Here is a 27,320-nt window from a genome sequence, read left to right as displayed (position 1 = left end):
TGCAGAGATTCATGGACATCTGCATTAATGAGGGAGATAGGTTAGATTTTAGATTCAGTAAGGAAAAATCAGCAGTCATGATTTTCAATGACAACGAAGGTAGTGAGCTTAGAATACAGGAGGTCACGCTAGAGATAACAGATAAATACAAATATCTGGGCATATGGATAAGCAATGGGACCGAGTACCTGGGGGAACACGAAATATACGTGACGACTAAAGGTAACAGGAATGCAACAGTGATGAAAAATAGGGCACTGTGGAATTACAATAGGTATGATGTTGTGAGACGAATATGAAAAGAGGTCATGGTTCCTGGACTGATGTTCGGCAATGCGGTCTTGTGCATGAGATCAGAAGTTCAAGCAAGATTAGAAATTAAGCAACGTGGAACAGGTAGGCTTGCTTTAGGAGCTCACAGGAATACACAAAATCAGGGAGTACAAGGTGATATGGGATGGACATCATTTGAGGGCAGGGAAGCTAGCAGCACGATAAAATTTGAGAAGCGATTGAGAGAAATGGGGGAGGAGCGTTGGGCTAGGAAGGTTTTCCGCTACTTGTACATGAAGAATGTCGATACAAAATGGAGGAAGCGAACCAGGAAATTGACTGGTAAATACATAGAAAACAGCAGGTGGCCAACCCAAAAAGAACTATCGGTTAAGAAGACAGTGAAGGAAACGGAGACTGACACGTGGAGAATGGGCATGATTAAGAAGTCCGCACTAGAGATCTATCCAACTTTTAAGCAGGAAATTGCCAAGGAAAGGATCTATGATAATACTCGGGGCAGTTCTCTACTGTTTGAGGCCAGGACGGGAAAACTGCGAACCAAGAATATCGGGCCAAATACGAAGGGGTAGACATAGTATGCTGTGCGTGTGGAGAGGAAGAAGAAACTGCCGAACACTTGATAATGTTCCGTAAAGGGGCTTCACCCTGTAGTTCAGGATGATGGCGCAGAGTTTTCCCAAGCACTGGGGTTCAGGGACAGGAAGGGCAAAATAAACTTTAAGCGGGTAGACTTAACTAGAAGGAGGTTATCTGATTGGTGGCTAAAGTCAAGGCACGAGTGAAAATTAAACTTTTCACTGCAAAGTACAAATCCTCAAACTCACTTTTTGACCGACCGACCGACCGACCGACCGACCGACCGACCGACCGACCGACCGACCGACCGACCGACCGACCGACCGACCGACCGACCGACCGACCGACCGACCGACCGACCGACCGACCGACCGACCGACCGACCGACCGACCGACCGACCGACCGACCGACCGACCGACCGACCGACCGACCGACCGACCGACCGACCGACCGACCGACCGACCGACCGACCGACCGACCGACCGACCGACCGACCGACCGACCGACCGACCGACCGACCGACCGACCGACCGACCGACCGACCGACCGACCGACCGACCGACCGACCGACCGACCGACCGACCGACCGACCGACCGACCGACCGACCGACCGACCGACCGACCGACCGACCGACCGACCGACCGACCGACCGACCGACCGACCGACCGACCGACCGACCGACCGACCGACCGACCGACCGACCGACCGACCGACCGACCGACCGACCGACCGACCGACCGACCGACCGACCGACCGACCGACCGACCGACCGACCGACCGACCGACCGACCGACCGACCGACCGACCGACCGACCGACCGACCGACCGACCGACCGACCGACCGACCGACCGACCGACCGACCGACCGACCGACCGACCGACCGACCGACCGACCGACCGACCGACCGACCGACCGACCGACCGACCGACCGACCGACCGACCGACCGACCGACCGACCGACCGACCGACCGACCGACCGACCGACCGACCGACCGACCGACCGACCGACCGACCGACCGACCGACCGACCGACCGACCGACCGACCGACCGACCGACCGACCGACCGACCGACCGACCGACCGACCGACCGACCGACCGACCGACCGACCGACCGACCGACCGACCGACCGACCGACCGACCGACCGACCGACCGACCGACCGACCGACCGACCGACCGACCGACCGACCGACCGACCGACCGACCGACCGACCGACCGACCGACCGACCGACCGACCTTCCATCCATCCATCCATCCATCCATCACTTCATTTCACCAGGAAGGTGAAACGAATTTTTTGAAACACTTCTACACAGTTTTCAGTGTAGATATTTTGGAATCGGATAGAAAAGGGTTTCACAAACTGAAGACTTGATTTTCACAAAAATTGATTTTTTTAGTATTTTTCGCGGTACTAAAACCACGTCCCCCCTTAAGGGAGGACGCGGCTTTGGGATCGTTTACAAACAACAAGCGAGCAAAAAGCAAATGTTTGAAGGTCGTTTTGAGGCCCTTGATTGGCCGTGGCTGCCATGTTGCCTCTGCTCGCCTCGCCATTGGCCCGATGCTCGCTCCGGGAGATCGTCTGCTGCTTGTGCGTCGCGAGGACATGGCTCTCGAAAATCGCCACTTCTTCATGAAGTGTTCACGGCTTGACTATCACTTAAGAGATAACTACGCTTTAGTTACGAGCAGTAAGCGAATGTGCGATCAGGTTACTACGAGCGGGAGCGCAGTCTATGAGCGCCGCGCGTCATCGGAGTCGTCTTTAGCCCTAACTCCGCCAACAGCGAGACTGCAGGCAGGAACGATGCGCTAGCGCGTTCGTGGCGACGTGCTTCTTCACAAGCAATGAAGCTGAAAGTGGCGGCACGATCCGATTACTACGAGTGGCCGCCCCAGATGCACGATCAGATTACTACGAGTGGCACGCGGCGGTCTACGAGTGCAGCGCGTCATCGGAGTCGGCTTTAGGCCTAACTCTGCTGACAGAGAGACTGCGGGCAGGAACGACGCGCAAGTGCACTCTTGGCGACGTGCTTCTTCGCAAGGAATGTACCACATCACTCGCTAGCTCCTCTGAATCACGTACGGGCATTTTACGCATCCGCAGCGGACAACACAATCAAGCTCTTCACCCCCCCCACCCCCCACCCCCTTCACTGCCAAGGATCGCTCAGAACAGGGGCTAGCAGTTCTGCGTGTCGTCATTCGAAAATGCAATGCCAAGTGCAATGTGTGCCGATTTTTTGTCTTCGTAGTTGCACAATTCGTGCATCGTCATCGAACGCCGCCAGCAAGTGCGCCGGCTGCACTGTCCACGCGGCCGCGCACCCCACGGTCATATGCAGTGCTGTCAATAAGCTTTTGTGATGGAATTCAGAGTGCTTGGAGCCATGCTTGATATCGCCACGTGCATATATGAATGTTCCGAGTTTAATGAATTGCTGTAGATTGTTTCCGCGACCGGCTGTATGATGATGCGTTTCACAGCTTGAGCGGCGAAAGAGCATGTATGAATCAGGGGCACGAATTTTTATATGCCCGTTTCGTGTCATTAATTATACTGCTAGAAATTCCTGTGCTACCAGTCTTCTGCCCATAACTTTGTTATTTAGAAAGAAGGCATAGGCCGTCATGGTGTGATCCATTTTTCTGATGCAATAAACCTCTCTCCAAATAAAGAAAAGTTCAGTGAATATTTGCAATCAAGTACTTAATTACGCTAATTACAACTTCAGTGCAAAAAATATGTGCAATAATTTCAGTATATGGTTTTATTCAGTTCCAATCTTTTCTGTCATGCCTATCACACCACTCCTTCATACAAAGAACTTGGTTTGAAATCCTTACTTGTTCTTTGTAAATCATGAAAAGAAGTCAAATATCACAAGACAAACCTGAGATCACAATTTTTAGGTGTCTTAGAGACGCAAAGAAAAATTGAAACTTTAAACGCAGTTTTCTCAATACTGTCTTTTTTTTACATTATGCTCAGTCCCTCCCCATGGTTCAATAAAGAAATAATTTTGTTTCTCGTGATGTATTTGTGGTATCGCTTCAAAATTTTTACGGAAGCACTGTGAGGTCATTCTTAGTGTCTGTGCCAAGTTTCATCAATATCGAACGAGAAACAAAAAAGTTCATTGAAAAAAGCTTGTCGAAAACTTTGACAGGCTTTTTCTCACAAGTATGTTTTGGACATTGTGCATAGCTCGTTGAAAGAGCAGCATGGAAATGACTGGACTGATTTTGATTCTGTTTTTTTTTCCTGAATCCTTGAACACTGCTTGTGGGTACAGCAATCTTCAATTTCTGTTTTATGGGCCTGTTATTTTTCTAGACGATGATTTGTCCGTGCCACTGTTTCTGACAATGTGAGTCGGCAGCCATGATGAACTCTAAAAAAAAAAGAGAACCTATTAAAAAATTCTGGGAGTGCCATACCCGGTAGATTTCTTTTGAGTAAAGATCAACATCATTTGCAGCTTCCTGGCATGTTTTGTTGTAGCGCTAGGCTTTCAACGAGCAGACCATGTAATTGGATCGTGTAGCATTATGTAACTTTAGAACTACTGAAGCTATCAAGATGAAACTGCATATTTCCCTATTCGAGACACTTATGAGTATGCATACCAAATTTCACTGCTGTAGGTCAACAAATAAAAAAAGTTTTTTTTTCAATGCCACCTCCCCTCTTAAGTGCCTGACAAGGATTGAGAAAGCAAGCCAAAGGATTTTGCTTTGCTGAATCTTTCCCTGTTTGTACTGTGTTATTTTATAATAATGAAATTCTAGAGATAGCGAAACTTTTTCTTTGTTTCCCCACTGATTTCACAACTGTATATATTAGTGCAAAGGCCAATATTAGCTACAAAAAAAGTATAGTTACAGCAAATGATTCAGGCTATGAAAACAAAGTCCAGATATTTGACAGGAGTGCTTCGTAGCAATGTCTTGAAGAGACTCGAGTTTCCCCTAAGACAACCCAATTGATGAATAAATCAATGAATGCAGCATCCTTTTCTTTTCTCACAATACCTGCCAGTGTTGAGTCATGGCGTGCCAGACACCCACTTTGCCCAGGTGACTCAGAGCAACCAACTGGCTTCCAATGAAGAACAGGCTGTCCACAGCAACGCTCAGGTGGAACACACCTGAGCACAAAGAACAAAAGCATACCACCTGAAAACTTCGAAGTATGGGAAAGGGCAAAAAAGACTGCTCATCTCATAACACCCTCTCATAGTGGCTCTACTACAGTAAAAAATGCACTTTGAGGGAAACAGCGCAAAAAACGGGAAGGAGAAATATTGAACTCATGAAACAAGCGCTGACGAACAACTGTGTGTAAGTTTATTACACCTGGAAATATATAGCTAAAAACAAGAACAAAAACAAAAACCATTACGTGCACATAAGACCGAAAGGCAAAAACTAATCTGCTACGAGTCGAAATGTACAGGTAATCTACCCAAAACATTATATATATATTTTTTTTTTGAGGAGAAAGACAAGGCTTACTGACGCACAAGTTTCCTTTCGTCTCGATACGAAAAGCCTCATCAATTTCGCGCTCTGCCTTGATACGATATCGTGAGAGTACCTTGCATTCATGAAAGAGCGGGGCGCATGAATGCAAGATTTTCTCAAAATATTGTTACGTCTACGAGAGGGGTTTATTCAGAGCCGATGTAACGGTCAACTGGATGGTATACAGCAGTGAACGCGCACCAGCGAGCTCTTGCCATCAACCGAACGTTCTCTTCTTCTGCCACCACCCTGTTCCCCGCTACACAGGTGCACATACCTAAATTACACATGTGGTAACATTTCCTTCCGCGCAGACGAAGCCCACTGGGCGCGTCAAACAGTCTCTCGAGGAATAAAGCGCTTCAAACGTGCAACATGAGCAAGTTCAGTTTTTGCAGACCATCGGCCGTTCGAATAGACCATCGGCCGTTCGAATGGAGACGCGCTATGCGGTAAACTAAATCACTGATACGGTCTAGAACAAGATAAGGCCCCGCATAGTGCGCTCGCAGTTTCTCGCTCAAATCGCGTTTTCTAGTTGGTGTCCACAGCAACACTAGGTCGCCGCGATTGTACGTCACGTGTCGGCGTCAGTGGTCAAAATGTGCCTTCGAGCGGTCTTGCGAAGCAAGATTGCGCAAATAAGCAGGGCGTCTAGCTTCTTCTGCTCGAATGTGCAGGGATCATGGTGGTCCAAACACGGGAATATGGTATTCAGGGGATGACGAGGTGGTCGAGCATATAGAAGAAAGAAAGGACTGTAGCCGGTAGTTTCATGCTGTGCAGTGTTGAATGCATATGTGATAAAAGGTAGAATACTGTCCCAGTCCTTGTGATCTGATGCGACATACATAGACAGCATGTTCGAGAAAGTTCTGTTCGTTCGTTCAGTTAGACCGTTGGTTTGGAGATGATATGGTGTAGAGTGCCGGAAATTTGAGGCACAAATACGAAGCATCTCTTTCACTAAGTCTGCTGTGAATTGTCGGCCACTGTCCCTGATTACAATTTTGGGTGGTCCATGCCGAAAAATTACGAAACGTAGCATGAAGGAAGACACATCGGCTGCAGTTGCCGATGGTATGGCAGCTGTCTCGCAGTATCGTGTTAAATGGTCGGTGCAGATGACTATCCAGCGCTTTTCATCAGAAGACCGAAGAAAGGGCCCAAGGAGGTCAATCCCGACTTGCTCGAATGAAGTTCTAGGGGGCGACACCGGATGTAATCGCCTTAAAGGAGCACTTGTTGGGCGCTTATGACGTTGATACTCGTTACAGTTAAACACGTACTGTTCCTTCGTCTGGAGCATTTTGGGCCAGTACAATCTTACTTGAAGACGGCAAAGAGTTTTCGCTGTGCCTAGATGACCGGATGTTGGGTCATCATTGTTATGCCAGCGAGTCCTCGTCAAACGTCCGTGCCTCTGAAAAAGGCAATCTGGGTCAAGGCCAGCCCGCAGTCCGCCTGGCGCGATCAACTCGACGGTGTGAACACGCGCGGCGCCTCTCTGGCCCACGTGCATTGAGTCAGCTGCGCACGTGACAGCGAGCCGGCGTCCTCGTGTCTGGTGGTCTGACGCATGGCGCGGCGACCCCATTGGAGGAGTCTGCCCTGACGACCAGCGGCGCTTCTGATTGGACATTTTGGTTGGACCCGGTGCAAATAAAAGAAGCCCTGCGGCGTGTCGCGAGCAGCGGTCTTAGGCGAAAAGTTGACCTATGTATTAGAGAGGAGAGCTCGGCTCTTCGAGTCTCTGTCGGCCCCAGTGCCGAAATTGTAACGCCTCTGTATATATGCTGTACATAAACCTTGTTTAACTCACCGTCGTCTCGTCCGCTCGTCTTATCAGCTCTGCGCAGAAGCAGTCACGAGCTGAGAAACATACGCTACCAAACGGCTGGTGACCTTCCCGGCGGAGTTGAAGGCAGTGGCGCCTTCGGGGCCGTGTCGGCGTCCCCGTCTTTCGCAACAGTGGTGGCTTCGGCGGGATCGGTCCGTCTTTCGCAACAGTGGAGGTCAGCGGTGGGATTCGGACGTGGCTTCGCAACAGTGGTGGCAGCGGTGGGATCGGCCGGCGTCAGCGACATCGATGCGGTGAGTGCCTGATGTTTTCCCCTCAGTTCACCAGACTACTCTAGCTCAGGTTGTAGTAGTTTAGAGAAGGGCTGTGTGAAGCATTAGAGTGAGCTTTGATCGTTTCAAGCAAAGTCGAAGTGCTTTGAAACCAAAGTTAATGCAGAGGGGGTAAACACGGGAGAGTGAAAAATTGCTTGCGCGTCTTGCTAGTTGACTTATAGTGGGTACGGCAAGTAAATTGTTAACAGGGGCAAACAGCAAGAGGCTAGTGTGAACGATGGAGAACCTTAAAGTGAAGGAACTCATCGAAATTTGTGAGGAACTCGGCATTACTTTGGGCCGTGCGAAACGAAAGCAAGCGATCCTTGAGATCATGAAGGATGAGGGAGTGTCGGCTGAGGAAGTCGATGAGGCCTGGGTGGATATCAAAGCACGCCGCGAGGAGGCTGAAAAGCGAGAAGCTCGCGAACGTGAAGAAGCTGAAAGGCGAAAAGCTCACGAACGTGAAGAAAGGCGAGAAGCTCGCGAACGTGAAGAAGCTGAAAGGCGAGAAGCTCGCGAACGTGAAGAGGCTGAAAGGCGAGAAGCTCGCGAACGTGAAGAAGCTGAAAGGAGAGAACGTCGCGAGCGCGAGGAGGCCGAGAGACAGGAGCGCCTCTAGATGAAACGAATAGAATTGGCAACCCTACAGTGTTCGCAGGCGCCTAGCGCAGCTTCTCCGACGATTCAGGTCAGCGGTATTAGAATTCGGGATCAACTGCCACCGTTCGTAGTAGGCGAGGACATGGCGAAGTATCTCGTCAAGTTTGAACACGTCTGTGAGCGAAATGCTTTGGAGCAGTCTCTTTGGGCGCGGAACCTGCTAGCTCTTCTTCCCGGAGAAGTGTCCGACGCGATAACTTGCTTGTCGAGGGAAGCGTTTGAGAGCTATGACGAGGTTAAGGAAGTGCTCTTGAGACGTTATAAGTTGCCACCCGAGGCTTTCAGGCAAAGGTTCCGGTATGCTAAAAAGGGGAATGAGTCACACGTTGACTTCGCGTTTCGTCTTAAAGCCGATTTGATTGAATGGCTCAAGGGCGAAGGTGTTTATGACGACCGCGATAAAGTGGTGGAATGCGTTGCATTGGAGCAATTCTACCGCTGCATCGAGGAGGATGTCAAACTTTGGCTGCAGGACAAACTTGGTGAAGTACAGCTAAACAAGGCAGCAGAGTTAGCTGAGGAGTATTATACTCGCCGAAAGTTGCATAGCAGGGCAGTGCGCGTTGAAAAGGATGAAAGAAAAGAGGGCTTTTCAAAGAAACCTGATCAACGGAAACCCGCTCCGCACCGTAATTTCAAAAAGGACCCGTCTCTTACAAAGGACACTGTAGAGGAAGGGAAAACAGAAGCGGAAAAATCGAGTGAGGTTTCTAAACAACGCACTGATACCACACGGGCGTTTGAATCACGGAAGCCACTAATCTGCTACAACTGCAAAAAGGAAGGGCACATCGCGATAAACTGTAAGCAAAAGTTTGCTTTTGCAACAATTAGAGAATCGGAAAAGAACATGCGGTTGTTGGAGCCGTATATCCAAGAAATTAGTGTGAATGGGAAAGCGTGTCGAGCACTTAGAGACTCCGCGGCAACCATGGATGTTGTCCATTCTTCATTGGTGTCTCCGGACGACTTTACAGGAGAATGCGCGTGGATCAGGCAAGTCGCCGAGGAGCAGAGTGCTTGTTTACCAATAGCCACGGTTGTCATTGAAGGCCCGTTCGGTAAGCTTCGCACCGAAGCGGCTGTGTCTGCCGCGCTTCCCGATCGTTTTCCTTATCTCTTCTCCAACAACTCAGAGCAGCTTCTCAAAGAGCAGGGTAAATCGTTCTTCCCCAACTTAGCGTACATGGCCCTCACGCGATCGCAAGCGCGGAAGCTCTCGCAAGAGCTTGACCTTGTTCAAAGCGGTGAACTCTCAAGTGACCTTGTCGGCGGGTCGACGGAACCTCAGAGAGGAAACTTTCCGCGTGAGTCATGTGAACAGTCGCGCGAGCGGCCCGTCGCCGGACCGACCAGCGCGGTTTCCGTAGAAAGGGGAGACGACATGGCGCCATTGGATCAGAGGGAGAGGGCTGCAACGCTCTCGCCTGTAGCGGAAAGTTGGAGTGAGCTGTCGAGGGTTGATCGAGAAACGCTCATTCGAGAGCAGCGTGAGGACCTCTCGATTAAAGCGCTAATGGAAAGCGTAAACTTAGAAAAAAAGAAAAAGAATGTTTCTTTTTTTGAGAAAGCGGGGCTTTTGTATCGGAGCTACACAAATGCGCAAGGTCGCAAGTATAAGCAGCTCTTAGTGCCACAAAAGTATCGTCGCCAACTATTGGAACTGGCGCATGAAAACGCATGGGCAGGGCATCTCGGCATAAAAAAAAGCAAGGCTAGAGTTTCCCTTCAGTTTTATTGGCCGAAATGCTGGAAGGATATCGAAGACTTTGTGCGCTCATGCGACACTTGTCAGAGAGCGGGGAAATCCATGGACAAGTGGAAGGCACCCATGAAGCTTGTGCCGATTATCACAGAACCTTTTCGGCGCCTAGTAATTGATATAGTCGGGCCATTGCCAGAGTCAAGGCAAGGTTGTCGGTACATCCTGACGGCTCTCTGTGTAGCCACAAAATTTCCGGAAGCGATACCCCTTAAGGAGCTCAATTCCCCTCATGTCGTGGATGCGCTGCTATCCATTTTTGCACGCGTCGGATTTCCTTCTGAAATCCAATGCGACAATGGTAGTGTCTTCACCAGCTGCCTTACCTCTACCTTTATAGATAAATGTGGAATAAAAGTAGTGCACAGCTCGATCCATCACCCGCAATCTAATCCGGTAGAGCGTATGCATTCCGTTCTGAAACGGATACTGAGAGCTCTCTGCTACGAGCACAAATGCGACTGGGAAGCGTGTATTCCTCCCGCTATGTTCGCTTTAAGATCAGCTCCTCATGAGAGCACTGGTTTTAGCCCTGCAGAACTTGTGTATGGCAGGAGTTTGAGAACACCATTGCAAATGCTACGCGAGTCCTGGGAGGGATTCGATGAGGACCCTAATGTAGTTGCGTATGTTCTAGACCTCCTTCAGAGGCTTGGAAAAACGAAAGATCTTGTGGAAAGCCACATGAAGGCTGCACAAGTATTGTCGAAGGAGTACTACGACAAATCGGCGAAGAAGCGCACATTTGAAGTTGGTAGTCAAGTAATGCTGCTGCGGCCGTCCAAAAAGAACAAGCTTGAGGTTCATTGGGAAGGGCCTGCCAAAGTAATATCGAAGCTTTCTGATACCAATTATGAAGTGAAATTAGGAAGGCGGCCGAACAAAATTTACCACAGTAACTTGATGAAACCATACGTTCAACGTCAAGCGGTCGTAAATCTGCTGTTGAATGCTGCAGAGGAAGAGGGAGAAGAAATTTTGAATTCTAGTGATGTAATCGAAAGGGGATCGGAGGTAATCTTGGAGCAGTTGAACCTAGAGCCTAGGTTAAGTGAAGTCCAGAAGGAGGACCTGAGAAAGATTGTTTCCGAGTTTCAAGACGTGTTTTCGGACCGTCCCGGAAACACGACGGTGATCGAGCACGATATCGAGCTAACTTGTGAGGAGCCAATCCGTAGCAAGCCGTATCGTTGTTCCCCCGTGCAAAAGCAGATCATGAAAGAGGAGATCGATAAAATGCTGGAGTTGGGAGTCATAGTACCGGGCGAGAGTGACTATAGACTATACATCCCCTCTAATATTGGTTCAGGTGCCAGGAAAAAATCCGAGGCCATGCATCGATTACCGGCGTCTTAACGCAATAACTCGAGACCAAACTTACCCGATACCAAACCTAGAGGAGAGGGTGGAAACTGTGTCACAGTCCAGCTATATTTCCACGTTAGACCTCGTGCGAGGGTATTGGCAAGTCGCCCTTACAGAGCGTGCCAGCCGCTATGCCACATTTGTTTCTCCATTTGGAACGTATCAACCACTTAAGCTGAGCTTTGGATTGAAAAATGCACCCTTTTGTTTTTCAGGCTTAATGGACCGCGTTCTTAAAGGCCTCTCCGAGTTCGCTCTGCCGTATATTGACGATGTCGCCATCTTCTCCAACAACTGGGAAGAACATGTCGAGCATCTACGCGTCATGCTGAACAGGTTGAGAAAGGCTGGCCTTACCGTGAAACCTACTAAATGTCACCTAGGGTGTGGCGAGGTGTCTTACCTGGGGCACGTTGTGGGGCGTGGCCGGCGTAGACCTTCAGAAATTAAGGTAGCCACTGCCGTGAACTATCCACGACCAACCACAAAATCAGAGATAAGGGCATTCTTGGGCCTGGCTGGATACTATCAGCATTACGTGCAAAATTACTCTAGCATTGCCAGCCCTCTCACTGACGCGCTTCGAAAGTCCGAGCCGGTTAAAGTAGTATGGGACTCAGAAAAGGAGACTACGTTTTGCCAGCTAAAACAGGCCCCAAGCGAAAAGCCTGTTCTCATGGCACCCGATTTCTCTAAGAAATTTGTGATTCAATGCGACGCGAGTGATCGCGGCATGGGAGCTGTATTGTGCCAGGAGGACGGTGCTGGTAACGAAAGGCCAGTTTTGTATTTAAGTCGAAAACTCAGCGGCAGGGAAGAGGCGTACAGTACCTCTGAAAAGGAATGCGCTTGCCTCGTGTGGGCCGTTCAAAAGCTAGCTTGTTATGTCTCCGGTTCGAGGTTTGTGGTTGAAACGGACCACTGTCCTCTAACCTGGTTAAATAACATGTCGCCTAAAAGTGGCCGGTTACTGAGGTGGAGCATGATACTCCAACAGCACAACTTTGACGTTCGCTACAAAAAAGGAAGGCTAAACGCTAATGCAGACGCATTGAGCCGTGCGTTTAGTTAGTACCTTCTCAACCTTTCGGTTTCTCGCTGGCGATTCGGGGCAAAATTTTGACCTCATCACGACCTGGGCTGAGCGCTCTCGTTCAGAGTGATCTCAAGGGGCCAACTTTGTGGTATTCTAATTCGTTACGTTGTTGTACGTGGGAAAAAAAAAAAATTGAGTTGTCATTTTAAGAGTCTTGTGTCCCACATGTGCCTCTTGATGTAGAGGGAACAAAATTCCGATAGACACGTAGATAGGTATATGTTGTACTATACTTTGTCTGGTGTTCTGTCGGGTGACCGAAGGCACTTGCGTGTGTCGTGTGTTGTCTGTTGTCGATCCGTTCTTGGCAAGTTGCAGAACCATCGACAAGTGCTGAAACCGAAGATGGTCAGAAGAGACGAGTGAAGCTGGTCGACAAGTTGTGGCGACAAGCCAGTGGAGCTGGGATCCGTCGTCAAAAATGGGATGTGTTCCCGGAACAGTTTGGAGCTGTATTCTCCCCATGGCCCTGGAGGCGAACCTGGAGGGACCTGGCGAACGAGCGCACCTGACATCCGAGCCCCGTGGAAGCAGCTCGTCTTTCCGGTGCATTGTCTGGCGGCGGGGGTGCTGTTATGCCAGCGAGTCCTCGTCAAACGTCCGTGCCTCTGAAAAAGGCAATCTGGGTCAAGGCCAGCCCGCAGTCCGCCTGGCGCGATCAACTCGACGGCGTGAACACGCGCGGCGCCTCTCTGGCCCACGTGCATTGAGTCAGCTGCGCACGTGACAGCGAGCCGGCGTCCTCGTGTCTGGTGGTCTGACGCATGGCGCGGCGACCCCATTGGAGGAGTCTGCCCTGACGACCAGCGGCGCTTCTGATTGGACATTTTGGTTGGACCCGGTGCAAATAAAAGAAGCCCTGCGGCGTGTCGCGAGCAGCGGTCTTAGGCGAAAAGTTGACCTATGTATTAGAGAGGAGAGCTCGGCTCTTCGAGTCTCTGTCGGCCCCAGTGCCGAAATTGTAACGCCTCTGTATATATGCTGTACATAAACCTTGTTTAACTCACCGTCGTCTCGTCCGCTCGTCTTATCAGCTCTGCGCAGAAGCAGTCGCGAGCTGAGAAACATACGCTACCAAACGGCTGGTGACCTTCCCGGCGGAGTTGAAGGCAGTGGCGCCTTCGGGGCCGTGTCGGCGTCCCCGTCTTTCGCAACAGTGGTGGCTTCGGCGGGATCCGTCCGTCTTTCGCAACAGTGGAGGTCAGCGGTGGGATTCGGAGGTGGCTTCGCAACATCATGCATAGCCTGCAAGACATAAACGCGAAGACTCTTCGGAACCACCAGAAGATATTGTGAGCCGGTGCTGGAGTAGTTCTTTTTGTAAACTAGCCCGTCTCAGATGCAGAAGCGTGTAGGCGATGATTTTGGTTTGGTAGCAAGAAGTTGCTGTATGGTGCTGTCCCTTTGTTGCTCATCCTTAAAGGTCTTGGCATCAGGTAATGGTTGGTCCAGTGATGCGATGTAAGTGTCGAAGTTGTCCGCGTCACATTCCGCCGTTGGAAGCGGTAGTCGCGAAAGACAATCTGCGTCAGTGTGACGTCGGCCGCTTTTATAGGAAACCGTGAACTCCTATTCTTGTAGACGAAGTGCCCAGCCCGCCAGCCGACCAGATGGGTCACGCAGATTGACCAACCAGCAGAGAGAATGATGGTCTGTCACGACGGTAAAGGGGCGTTCGTACAGGTAGGACCGGAAGCGCTGCACTGCGAAGACTACTGCAAGGCATTTTTGCTCTGTGACTGTATAGTTACGCTCGGACTTGCCGAGTGAGCGACTTGCATACGCTATGACATGTTCTTGGGTATCCAAGCCTTGAACCAGGACAGCACCTACACCAATATCGCTGGTGTCTGTGTGAAGCTCAGTGAGAGTCAGAGGATTTAAATGCTGAAGAATAGGATGAGACGTCAAAAGAAACTTCAACTCCGAAAAAGCAGACTCACATTCAGGGGTTCAGTCAAACTGCGCACCTTTCTGAAGCAGACACGTGAGCGCGTATGCGATATTGGCAAAGCCAGGAGTGAATCAGCGAAAGTATGAACAAAGCCCCAAAAAGCTGCGCAGTTCTTTCACCGAATGAGGTTGCTTAAATGCTTCCACTGCGGTTGTCTTGACAGCATCTGGTTGTATGCCTTCTTTGTCTACTAAGTGTCCAAGGACGAGTGTTTAGCGCTCTCCAAAACGCACCTAATCGCACCAAGCGAGCTTTGCTTAGGCAGTCTAGCACGAGGCTAAGGCACGTGCTGTGCTCACAAAAGGTGGGCCCAAGAATTACAACGTCGTCCAAGTAACACATACACACTTCCCACTTCAATCCACGCAGAATGTTGTCCATAAAGCGCTCAAATGTTGCAGGTGCGTTGCAGAGTCCAAACGGCATCACATTGAATTCAAATAGTCCATCTGTTACAACAAATGCCGTTTTTTCCTTGTCTTCCTCGTGCATTGGAATCTGCCAGTAGCCTGACCTCAAATCCACAGACTAAAAGTAAGAGGCCGATGATGGACAGTCGATAGCATCATCAATCCGCGGGAGTGGGTATACATCTTTTTTAGTAATGGCGTTGAGTTGGCGGTAGTCAACACAAAATCCCCATGTCCCATCCTTCTTCTTCACTAGAATTACTGGAGCGGCCCACGGACTACATGATTCTTGAATTACATTTTTCTTGAGCATCTGGCAAACCTGTTCATTGATCACTGTGCGTTCCGAAGGCGATACACGATATGGTTACTGTGGGAGAGGTCTGTGGGATGTCGTGTCGATTCGGTGCTTTATACAAGAAGCAGGAAATGACGGTGGATTGTGCTGAGCGAAATCGAAAATACCGGCATGTTTGCGCAGAATACTCGCCAGTTCATTACGTTCCTTGGTGCTGAGTGACTTGTCAATCATAGCCATAATAGTGGTGTCCCTGGCGTGCAGATTATCGCAATGAGTCTGATCCGGGCAATCGCTGCTTTCTTCAAGGATGGCAAGCGAGAATACTTGGTGTTCACGAATCTCTGCAAGTTTCAGACCCTCCGGCAGCATTGTTGGTTCGTCACAGCAGTTAATCATCCATAAACCAGTATGCCCTTGCACAACCGATAGTGTGCAGTAGGGTATTAAAACTGTCTTCTTTATGCAACTGAGATGCACGGGCTCCACAGTTGCGTCAAATGTTTTCTCGCTTGCAGGTGAACAGACAATAAGGACACATTTCGCAGACAATGGCGGCACAGACACGCAAAGAGCACTTTCCTGACAGGGCGAGTTTTCTATAAACGCAACTGGGACATCGGAATCTACTGTAATTTGTCCTGTGCAACAATTGACAGTGGCACCACATAGCTTCAGTTTCAGTTTCAGTTTATTTAGCAATCTTTTTCAGCATTCATGTTAAAGTACAGTGATTCAATATTTTCATATAATGGCAATGGTCAACACAAAACAAAATGTAAATAAGATTAAAAAGTGAAAAAGATGCAGGGACAGGAATTAAAAGCTGCTAAAAAGCAGCTTGACGGGATTCCTGACCCTGAGCAGATTGGCCGAAGACTCGTGATGATGTAAAAAAAGAAATAAAATACAAGCAAGTAAAACAGAAAAAGTACAAGAACGCATAACACAAGCAAGTAAAATATCAACAAATTTAGTAGAAAATTTCAACTGCAGACATAATGTAAAATCGTAAACACTAAAAGAATGCAGCATAATATGGGAGAACAAAGTGAGAAGGAATACAAAAGAACATAATTTATATATTTAAGAAACACTACCTTGAAACAGTATGCATTACGAAAACACAAATACATGAAACAGCTCATGTTTGCACATGTGCATACGAAAAGGCAAAAATGCACTTCTATTCAAATAATTATCAAATTGAATATGATACTATAAAGTAATACATAGTGAAAATGAACTCGAGATTAATTGATCACATTCCCAGACTCTCTAGTGTTGCTACTTAAATATTCTTTCCACTGCTTGTTTGTCAGCGTATCAGGCGTAATGCCTTTGTTGTTTAGGTGATTCAAAAAGTTCGGCATGATATGCTTAAGACTCTTAAAACCGTAATTCGTTCGCAAAAACGGTATTTGCCATGTGTCTCTTTTCCTTATGTTGTAAGGTGTTGCGGGTGACTCTTTGAGCTGACACAGTGTCAGAAAATTGGTTTTACTTTTCAAACCATGTTCGTATTTAGCAAAGAGATTGAAATTGTACAGTTGTTCTACTTGGAGCACGTTATATGTTGTAAATAATGTTGATGTATGAGCGTCGTATGGAACACCTGCAATATGTCTTATTGCCTTCTTCTGTAGCCTGATCAATTTTAATTTGTTCTTTCGCGTGGTGTTTCCCCAGACGAGGGTACAGTAATTGATGTGCGAGTGAAATAAAGCATTATAAATGAGGAGTTTAACTTTTGCAGAAACTATATCTCGGAATTTTGAAAGCACTCCACATGCCTTGGCAAGCTTTTTGGCAACATCATACACATGCGAATCCCAGTTTAAGTCTTCACTGAGAGTGACCCCCAATATTTCAACGTCTTGTACAATCCCAATATCTTTGTCACCGAGATGTAAGCCTAAGCTAGAATATATTTTTTTATTTGTTGGTTTGAATAGAACAGCCTTTGTTTTAGCAGCATTGATAACAAGAGAATTCACTTCACTCCATTTTTGTAGCTTTTCTAGCGCGTCGTAAGCTAGTATACTAAGATTAGATACGTCGTCGGATTGGAAGAACAAGCTTGTGTCATCGGCGTAAACTGAAAATTCATGTTCTCGCTAACACTTACTATGTCGTTTGCGTAGATGTTAAATAACACGACCTAACACACTTTCTTGCGGAACACCGGTGTTTATGTCTAATAGCGAAGAACTTTTATCTTTAATGCTGACACATTGTTTTCTATTCCCTAGATAAGATTTGACGAGATTTAGGGCTACACCCCGGAAACTATAATGTTCTAGTTTAGTAAACAGAGTTTGGTGATGTATTCTGTCAAACGCCTCAGAAAAATCAACATAAATACCCAGTGTTAGCTTCTTTTCCTAAATCCCTTCAAGATAATTTCTTTTTGTGCTAGGAAAGCGTGCTCACTTGATAAACCTTGACGAAAACCGAATTGTTCTGACGCAATCAAAGAATGCTTATCGCAGAAAGATATAATTTGCTTACAGATAACCCTTTCTAGCCCTTTAGAAATAACAGGCAATATTGCGATTGGACGGTAATTTGAGAAGTCATTCTTATTTCCCAATTTGTACAACACACTAACTTTAGCGTGCTGCATTTTCTCGGGGAAAACTCCTGTGGCTAGACACAAGTTGAACAGAGACGTAAGTGGAGGCACTAGAAGGTCAAGTACGTGTTTAATTGGGCTAATTTGAATGTCATCAATATCGTGCGCTTTACTATTCTTGAGGCCTAAAAAAGTGGAATGCACTTCCTGTTCCGTTACTGGTTCTAAGAACGCAGACTTCATATTTGATGTGCCCATAAACTGCAAAATACAGCGTTTGTCCACACATGCTTGCTATTTGAGACCAGCGTCGTGAAATATTTGTTCAAATTATTTGCCAGTTTTTCACCGCTAAGTATTTCATTATGCACTACGGGCTCCAGTTCCTTAGTTTGGCGAGGGCCAGAGTGAATCAGACGATTTATTTCCTGCCATAAAAAATGGAGTCCCAGAATAACGTCATGCATAGTATGAGGGAGAACAGCAAACTCTGCAACAAAGTTCTGGCACACCAAACTAACAGTCACAGTGCAGACATAACAGGTTGTAACACCTCTCCACTCACTCCACGAAACGTATCAGGACGGTCCCAATGAAACATAACTTTTCGTCCAAGGAGGCGCGTAAAAACTAAACTCATCACTGACACGGTTGCACCTGTGTCCACCAACGTCATTATTGGTACACCATCGATAAGCACTCGAACCTTATTTCTAAACATGGAAGCTAACGGAGGTATGTCTATTGAAATCGAAGACTGTCCGGCGACCTCACCTCCAACGGCAGCGACTGCTAGTTTTCCGTAGGAGGCGTGCAGTGGCGGCGCCGAGGAGACGGTGATCGGTTGGTGCGAGGGGCAGGCGGTGGTGTCACACTGCGGTCAGAGGCCGGAGATTGGTTTTGTAGCGGTCCTGAGATTTCGTAAGACGCGCTTTCCGGGAATGTGGGTGCTCGGGTAACGCCGGAACGGTTATATCTCGGTGATCGGTCGTACCTTGGTGGCTGCCGGTAGTTGCAATACCTGGCAATGTGGCTTTCGAAGCCACAGTTGTAGAAGACTGGTAGAGGACGCCCGCCGAACCAATGCTGAGACCGCTCAGCTGTGAAGGGTCGGTGACGACCTTGCTGAGCGGGGGCTGCTCACCTCTGTGTGGCGGGGCCGTGACGAAGGCGTTGGCCATAGCGCTGGTCAGCTGCGAATGACTCACGACGTGGCCACGGAGTTCCGGTTTCGCTGACGTTTGTCATACATACCGATGATGGAAAAGGAGCCCATGACGCCGCCGTGTAGTAGGGTGGATTGGTAGGTGGATGAGGAATGGCTTCGTCAACCCCACCACCTTGTCGCTGCAGCTCTTCACGCACTGTTGCCCGAATAGTAGTGGCAAGGTCGGTGGGCGGGCTCACATCACATTTGCCAGCCTACCGAATTTCGGGGCAATGCGACGAGTCTTCAGTTTTTCAAACGTGTGGCAGTGATGTTGGATGTCGGAGACAGAGGTGAGGTCATCCCTGCCTATCAGAAAATTGTAAACGTCTTCCGCTATGCCTTTCAAGAGGTGTCCGACCCTGTCTTCTTCAGACATCTGCGGGTTTATAATCTTGCAAAGCTTAAAAATGTCCTCTATATAAGCAGCGCACGTTTCTCCAGGAGTCTGAGCTCTTCCAGCCAGAGTCCGCTCCGCACTTTTCTTTTTTGAATCATAGTCACCAAAACACTTCTTCAGTTCTTGAGAAAAAAGAGCCCACGTTGTCAAAGACTCGTCGTGGTTTTCATACCACATCAGGGCAGTGTCCGTGAGAAACAGTGCTACGTTATCCAGCTGATTGATAGAGTTCCAGTGGTTGTACCGGCTCACCCTTTTGTAGTGCGTTAGCCACGCGTCCACATCTTCTGCCATTCCCGCGAACGGGCGGGGTTCCATGTAGTGATGCCTAGGTGTAGCCAGCGTAGACCTGCGCGAAGTCGAGGGAGTTGATTCCCGACCTTCGCTCTCGGCCATGACGGTTGTTGTCGGTGGCAGACCGGCAAGACTACGGCTTCGGCGAACTCTGAACAGCTGTGGCTCTGTGGTACGTCGACATGCCGTACCCAGCACTTCCACCACTCTGTTACGTCTACGAGAGGGGTTTATTCAGAGCCGATGTAACGTCGACTGAACGATATACAGCAGTGAATGCGCACCAGCGAGCTCTTGCCATCAACCGAACGTCCTCTTCTGCCACCACCCTGTTCCCCACTACACAGGTGCACATATCTAAATTACATATGTGGTAACAATATCGTAACAAGACAGAGCGCGAAATTAACAACGCTTTTCATACCAAGACAAAAGCGGTTGTGAATGACAACCACGGCGTCACGAAGGCACACGCACACATAGTACATGTGTAGCAATCTTCTGAGACAACTGCTGTGAACACAAATGCGGCGTCCACGTGATCATAAGCGACCACGAAAGTACGCATGCATTCAACATACACTGACTCTGCTGCAATACTGCGGACAAAACCATGGTAGACGAGACCACAGACAGCAACGACACATTTCTGAAGGCATGCACAGGGCCAATGTGTACAGATTTTGAAAACAAAACTACCGTTTACTGCAACCGCAGTACAGGAAGCAACAAGTGGAATCACCGATAGTTAATAAACTTGTTAAGGCGTTTATTAGCCGGCAACTAGCGAGCATACAAAATGGCGACAGTCACGGCCAAGCACGGACTCTCAGCGCGAGCAACGTCCTTGTTGGGTAGCCCCACTAGGAGGTACTCAAGAGTTCGACCCATCTCAGAGTTCGAAGGCTTCGCTACAATTACCCCGGGGTCGAAGAGGGAGCCGCCTGGCGACCTAACAGCTTGTTACTATGAGCGGGTCATAATAAGTCTTCAGGCGCTCCCCGTTGACAATGTCGCGCCCACGGCGGCGCATGTCCGAAGATTGTTAAACGGGTTCGATCAGATAGTTGACGGGTGAGGTGCGCTCGATGACACGGTAGGGGCCTTCGTACTTGGGACGTAGTTTGGAAGAGAGGCCAGCTGCAGAGGTCGGGATTGAGAGCCATACAAGCGCACCAGGAAGAAACATGGGCTCAGAAGTAGTGGAGCCATTCAGATACTCTTCTGCCGCTCTTGCTCATGTGTCGTAAATGTCTTGGCAAGCTCACGACACTCTTCGGCAAGCCTGGCTGTCTCAGAAATGGGTGCACACTCAGATGGATCCGGCGTGTACGGGAGTATCGTGTCCATGATGTGCGACGGGTGCCTTCCGTACAGCAAGTAGAAAGGTGAAAAACCGGTCATGCTCTGAGGGGCGGTGTTGTAGGCGTAGGTGACGAAGGGCAGTATATTGTCCCAATTGGAGTGGTTTGCAGCGACGCACATCGAGAGCATGTCGCCGATGGTGCGGTTAAAGTGTTCGGTGAGGCCATTCGTCTGCGGGTGGTAAGCAGTGCAGTAGTTTTGCGGTGGACAGAATGACACTCCGTCAGAATGGCTTCGACGACTTCCGACAAGAAGACACGGCCTCGACCGCTGAGAAGCTCTTGGGGTGGTCCGTGGCGCAGTATGAATCGATGCAGCAGGAAGGACGCAACATCGTGCGCAGTAGCCGCAGGGAGAGCAGCGGTTTCGGCGTATCGCGTTAAATGGTCTACGGCGACGATGGCCAAGCGGTTACCAGCCGACGTCAGAGGAAGTGGTCCATACAAATCGATACCTACGCGCCCAAAGGGGCGGTCAGGGCAAGGTAACGGTTGGAGACCGGCGTGCGACATGTGTGCCGACGGTTTGCGGCGTTGGCAAGTGAGGCAACAGCGAACGAACTGCTGCACGTAGCGGTACATCCCGCGCCAGAAGTAGCGTTGTCGAATGCGGTGGTAAGTTTTTGATACCCCAGAGTGCACACATTGCAGATCAGAATGGAAAGATTCACATATCTCCGACCGCAGACTGCAGGGTATGACGAGTAACCACTGCCGGCCATCGGAGTCGTAATTGCGTCGGTGTAAGAGGCTGTCACGAATGGCGAAATGGTGAGCTCGACGACGCAAGGCACGCGTGGATGGTGTTGCGGACGAATCAGAGAGCAAGTCGATCAGCGGGGCGATCCAATCATCTTTTCGCTGTTCGGTAGCGAGGATGTCAACATCGATGGCAGATACAGCAATTGAGGTTACTGAGCAAAGCACGTCATCTTGAGGTATTTATTTATTTATTTTATTTTCCTCAAGGGTCCCTAATAGAAGGGACATTACATGAGGGGTGGGCATACAAGAAGGGGGGGGGCGGTAACAGGTACAATTGTTTGTGGACTCTGGATGAAAACATTTTTCAGTGACAAAAAGGTACCATTTAAAAGGTTTCGAAACATTGCCAAGTACATAAAATATACATACATGCCATACTAGGAAGATGACACTAGAAACCATTATACAAGAAATAGCATGGCAGGTCACACGAAAAAAAATTTGGCACGTTAGAAAGTTACCTGCGAATTTATTACAGTTCAGTGATGGTTGTCAGGGAATTTTTAAAGGCTTCTGCATTCTGAATGCTAACAATAGTATCCGGTAGGGCGTTTCATTCTTTAGCTGTCCGAATGAAGAAAGATTCTGCAAATGTGGTAGTTTTGGGACGAGGTAGGGGGGAGAGTGAGAGGGCATCGGCGTCAGCATGCTGGCATCCGTTGCGGTACAGCACACGGATGTCGTAGTATTGTAAGCGAAGAGCCGAACGGGCGAAACGGCCTGAGGGATCGTTCAATGATGAAAGCCAGCATAGTGCATGATGGTCGGTGACGACATCGAATGGGCGACCATACAAATAAGGTCGAAACTTTGTAAGGGCCCAGATGATCGCCAGGCACTCTTTCTCCGTAACGGTGTAGTTTGTCTCGGCTCTCGTGAGCGTACGGCTTGCATATGCTACGGCATATTCAGGGAATGCGGGTTTGCGCTGCGCCAGGACAGCACCGAGGCCTACACCACTGGCGTCCGTGTGCACCTCCAATGGGGCTGTAGGGTCGTAGTGGCGTAGAATGCGAGGCGACATCAACAAATGACGGAGCTTCGCGAACGCGTCGTCGCACTCGGATGACCACGAATTGAGGGGCCCGTTACTTCCAAGGAGCTTCGTCAGCGGTGATATTATCGTGGCAAAGTTTCGTATGAAGCGTCAGAAGTATGAGCACAGGCCCACGAAACTACGCAGTTCTTTGACAGATGCAGGTTTGGGGAATTCGGCCACGGCCCGAAGCTTGGCAGGATCTGGAAGAATGCCGTTTCTGGATACGACGTTCCCCAGGATGGTGAGTTGCCGTGCTGCAAAGCGGCACTTTTTCAGATTTAGTTGTAAGCCGGCATTGCTCACATGCGCGAAAACTTCTTTCATACGTTGGAGATGCGTGGAGAAATCCGGAGTGAAGACAATGACATCGTCGAGGTAACACAAGCACGTGTACCATTTCAAGTTGCGCAGAACGGTGTCCATCATGCGCTCAAAGGTCGCAGGTGCATTACATAGACAAACAGCATGACGTTGAACTCGTTCAAGCCATCTGGCGTGACGAAGGCGGCCTTTCGTCAAGCGTCGTCAGCCATAGGTACTTGCCAGTACCCCGAGCGCAGATCGAGAGAAGAAGAAAAATCGGCTCCATGAAGGCTGTCAATCGCGTCATCGATGCGTGGCAGTGGATAAACATCCTTGCGAGTGATATTATTGAGCCGTCTGTAGTCCACACAGAACCGCACAGAACCGTCTTTCTTCGCAACAAGAACAACAGGAGACGCCCATGGACTGTCCGAGGGCCGAATAACGTCGCGTTGGAGCATATCGTCAACCTGATCATTAATTACCAGACGTTCCGCAGGCGACACGCGATATGGACATTGCCGTAAGGATGGTTGGGCACCAGTGTCGATGCGATGCGTAACAACGGACGTGCGACCGAGAGAACTTCGCCCGATATCGAAAAAAGAACGATATTCTTGCAACAGGTCCAGAAGCTCGGAACGCTGTACCGCCGTAAGGTTTTCAGCGATGGAGGAGCCAAATACATCAGCAGATGACGGATCAGAAGTGGAAACAGCATTGATGGTACGCGACCTGGGTCAGCGCGTGTCATCGGGTACGCCCAGGACTTGTGTGTCGTCGACTGGTTCCACTCTGCCGAGACATTCCCCTCGAATCAAGGTAACAGTGTGCGGGGACGGGTTTGTTACAAAAATAGCAGCGTTGCCCTGATTGGCCTGCACGGTCGCGAAAGGTACTAGCAACCATTTCCAGCTACAAGCGCGGTCGGATGGCGAAACGAGTGCAATTGTATCGGAGAGACCGGGGCAGTAGACAGACACAGCCGTCGTCGAGTTAGGAGGCACTGTTGTATCGTCTTTCGTTAAAATCTTGCTCAGTGTCGAGGAACTTAGAAGTGTGGCAGCTTGGGCTAGTTGGTATGGCATGACGATAGTTATAGCGCGAGAACGAAACGACAACACAGAGACAAGAAGGACACGAAAGACACGTGTCCTTCTTGTCTCTGTGTCGTCGTTTTATTCTCGCGCTATAACTATCGTCGAGGAACTGTCTTCTGGCGTCAAATGCGAGAAAGGTGAGAGTTCAATTTCGGCGGCGGCACAATGGATGACGGCGTCATGGCGGGAGAGAAAGTCCCATTCCAGGATGACGTCATGAGAGCATGCCGGAATGATGATGAACTGGGCAACATACAGAACGTCCTGAATGACAACGCGAGCTGTGCACCCAGCTGTAAGATGAATACGATGCAAACTTGCGGTACGGAGGGACAACCCAGAAAGTGGCATCGTCACTCTTCGAAGTAAGCGGCAGAGCTTTTCGTCCATAACTGATACGGCAGCTCCAGTATCAATAAGAGCCGATGCACAAACACCATCCACAAGCACGTCAATGACATTTGAGGGGCTGCTCTGAGGGCTTTCACATTGCGATAGCGTCGCAGTCCTTGCCTCGGGGACTGCGACGACTAGTTTTCCCGCTCATGAGCAGCCGCACTTGGCCGCATGGGGGACAGGGAACGACGTCGTGGAGACGGCGATCTTCGAGATGAACCTGGGCGAGACAGAGGTGGCATAGACGGCGGTTCTTCGTGATAAGGACGGCTGAGTTGGCCAGCAACAGGTGAACAAATCAGAGCCGGCTGTACGCGATAGCAATAACAGGCTACGTGACCGGCGTAACCACAGGCAAAGCAGATGGGCCGGTTGTCAGGTGTGCGCCATCTGTTCACCGAGGTAGGTCTCACCCATGTCGTAAGGGCCGATGGACGGAACGGTGGCTGCATGGTGGACTGAAGCTGAGGCTGAGGGGTTACATCAACATACGTAGCGGGCATACCCGCTGCAAAGGACGGAGGTCGAGCAGCAGCTTCAGCGTAGGTCAGAGGGGCGGGTGCTGGAACGACTTGGGGCGGCCTGGCAACCACTTGCGCGTAACTCAGGGATGCAGGAGCCGGAGGCTGTGGGGGGTGGTACGCAGGCATTACCTCCGCTATTTCCTGTTCAATCGCTCGGCGGAGGGGAGGGAGAAGGGTAGTAGCCGATTGTTGAACAGCAGGTTGGTGGGCAAATGGCAGGAGCGAGAACTGACGCACGATTTCCTCACGGATGAAGGACTTCAGGTCAGCCATCAACGCCACTTGGTCACAACTGGCCTCCAAGCCAGCAAGCGTTGCAGCTCGTGGTGGGGAGCGTTGGGTCATCGAACGCTGCCGACGGAGCTCCTCTTAGCTCTGGCACAGTGTGATGACCTCAGTCACTGTGCCAGGGTTTTCGGCGAGCAGCATCGTGAAGGCATCATCGTCAATGCCTTTCATGATGTTTCGGACCTTGTCAGAATCGGACATGGTGTGATTGGATTTGTTGCATAGGTCCAGGACATCTTCAATAAAGCTGGTGAATGACTCACCAGCCTCCTGAGCACGTTCACGCAAGCGCTGCTCGGCTTGCAGCTTGCGAACAGCAGGGTGGCCGAAGACGTTGATGATTGCGGTCTTGAAATCGGACCAGGTGGCAAAATTGGACGCGTAGTTGTTGTATCACAAACTGGCGACACCCGCAAGGTAAAACACCAAGTTGGTCAGCTTGCCGTCCTCGTCCCATTTGTTGGGGACGCTCACGCGCTCGTAAATGGCGAGCCAGTCCTCCACGTCAGTGCCATTGGCGCCAGTGAAGATGGGTGGATCGCGGATCCTGGGGACACCGGGACAAGAGGGTGGCATTGGAGGAGGCGTTTGCTGAGAGGTGTCGTGGGACATGGTAGATGGCAGGGTACGTGATCGTAGCTCCAAGGGCCTCGAAGGAGATCGCAGCACCTCCACCAATTTGTTAAGGCGTTTATTAGCCGGCAACTAGCGAGCATACAAAATGGCAACAGTCACGGCCAAGCACGGACTCTCAGCGCGAGCGGCGTCCTTGTTGGGTAGCCCCACTAGGAGGTACTCAAGAGTTCGACCCATTTCAGAGTTCGGAGGCTTCGCTACAAACTACAATGATTCACAGCTAACACAGCGAAAAATTAAAGGCAATGAAGTGGTAAAAATGGCACCAAGTGTTTTGTATTTCTAGACGTATGCTTATGACTACAGTACTTGTGTCGAGTTTCGGCGCTAAGCTTTCAGCTGACCTCTAGTATAGCTATGGCATGCTGATTCACGGAAACTTGCACATGCATTGTTCTGAAGGTGGTCCGAATATTATCGTGTATAGCCCGCCTTTGCACATAACTGGCACACCCCACATACAAACCTTGGAATGCAAAGCCTTGCATTAGTGTCAAGGCTTACTGTGAAGCCAACTTCTACTTTGAGGAATTTCTATAAATTAAAGAGATCAAAGATCGCAGTGGGAGAAGATTTTTCTTCCCGCGTGCGAAACATCAGGAAAAAGCTGTGGCAAGCAGCTAAAGCAAAGAAAATGGCAGGTGAAAAGGTAAATCTCGTATTTGGCAAATTGAAAATCAACAGTGAAATATTTGGATGGGATGAAGAGGTAAACTGCATTCGGCCTATTAAGCGCAACCCTCAGAAAAAAAAAACGAAGAAACCCAACTGCACACTTTGCGACGACGCGATATTCAGAAGCGCACCAAGTAAAGTTCGCAAACATAAACGTTCGCAGCATTATTCTCAAGAGAACCTGGCTTGCAAAACGTAAAGAGCCTGAGAAAGTTCTCGAAACAAACATCGAATGTCATAATTACTAAGAACCTTACGGAAGCCATTAGTTCCATGAAGTCTCAAATTAAAGCAGCCAAAAACTGCTAATTTTCTTGGACTTTACCTAACTTTATGAATGATGTACCTGAGAAGTTTTGGAACTATTTAAACCCATAATTTGTTCAATAACTACTTTAATTCAGTTTTCACCACAGACGACGACATTCCTCTGCCTCTCGAAACTCATAGCGTCAACCCCATTGAACTTGTCCGCTTAAGCGAAGAAGGTATATTTGACCTTTTGCTAAAAAAAAAGGTTAAGAAACAGCCAGGGCCTGATAATATACCGAATCAGTTTCTCACCCGATACACCGAATAGATAACCAAATATGTGTTCATGATCTTTAGCATGTCCCTAACAAAATGCTGACTTCCCAATGACTGGAAAGTGGCAAGAGTCATACCAATTCACCAATCGGG

At 49.4% G+C, this 27,320-nt stretch overlaps 1 protein-coding gene across 14 annotated transcripts in view; it reads right to left on the bottom strand.

Moving 5' to 3' along the window:
- The window catches only part of LOC119167769 (SH3KBP1-binding protein 1), a 433,186-nt gene that overhangs the window by 197,839 nt on the left and 208,027 nt on the right, over positions 1-27,320 (bottom strand). For all 14 annotated transcript variants that reach the window (XR_012884068.1, XM_075865768.1, XM_075865770.1 and 11 more), the window contains one exon: positions 4,919-5,034. Coding sequence is in view for 13 of the 14 variants with exons in the window: in XM_075865768.1 (XP_075721883.1) it covers positions 4,919-5,034 (116 nt within the window). In the remaining variant the exon portion in view is untranslated. The remainder of the gene's footprint in view (positions 1-4,918; positions 5,035-27,320) is intronic.

The sequence above is a fragment of the Rhipicephalus microplus genome, chromosome 6, assembly GCF_043290135.1.
Source record: "Rhipicephalus microplus isolate Deutch F79 chromosome 6, USDA_Rmic, whole genome shotgun sequence".
NCBI classification, from domain to species: domain Eukaryota; kingdom Metazoa; phylum Arthropoda; class Arachnida; order Ixodida; family Ixodidae; genus Rhipicephalus; species Rhipicephalus microplus.
Note: the sequence above shows the minus strand (reverse complement) of the source record. Positions and strands in the feature narration are given on the sequence as shown.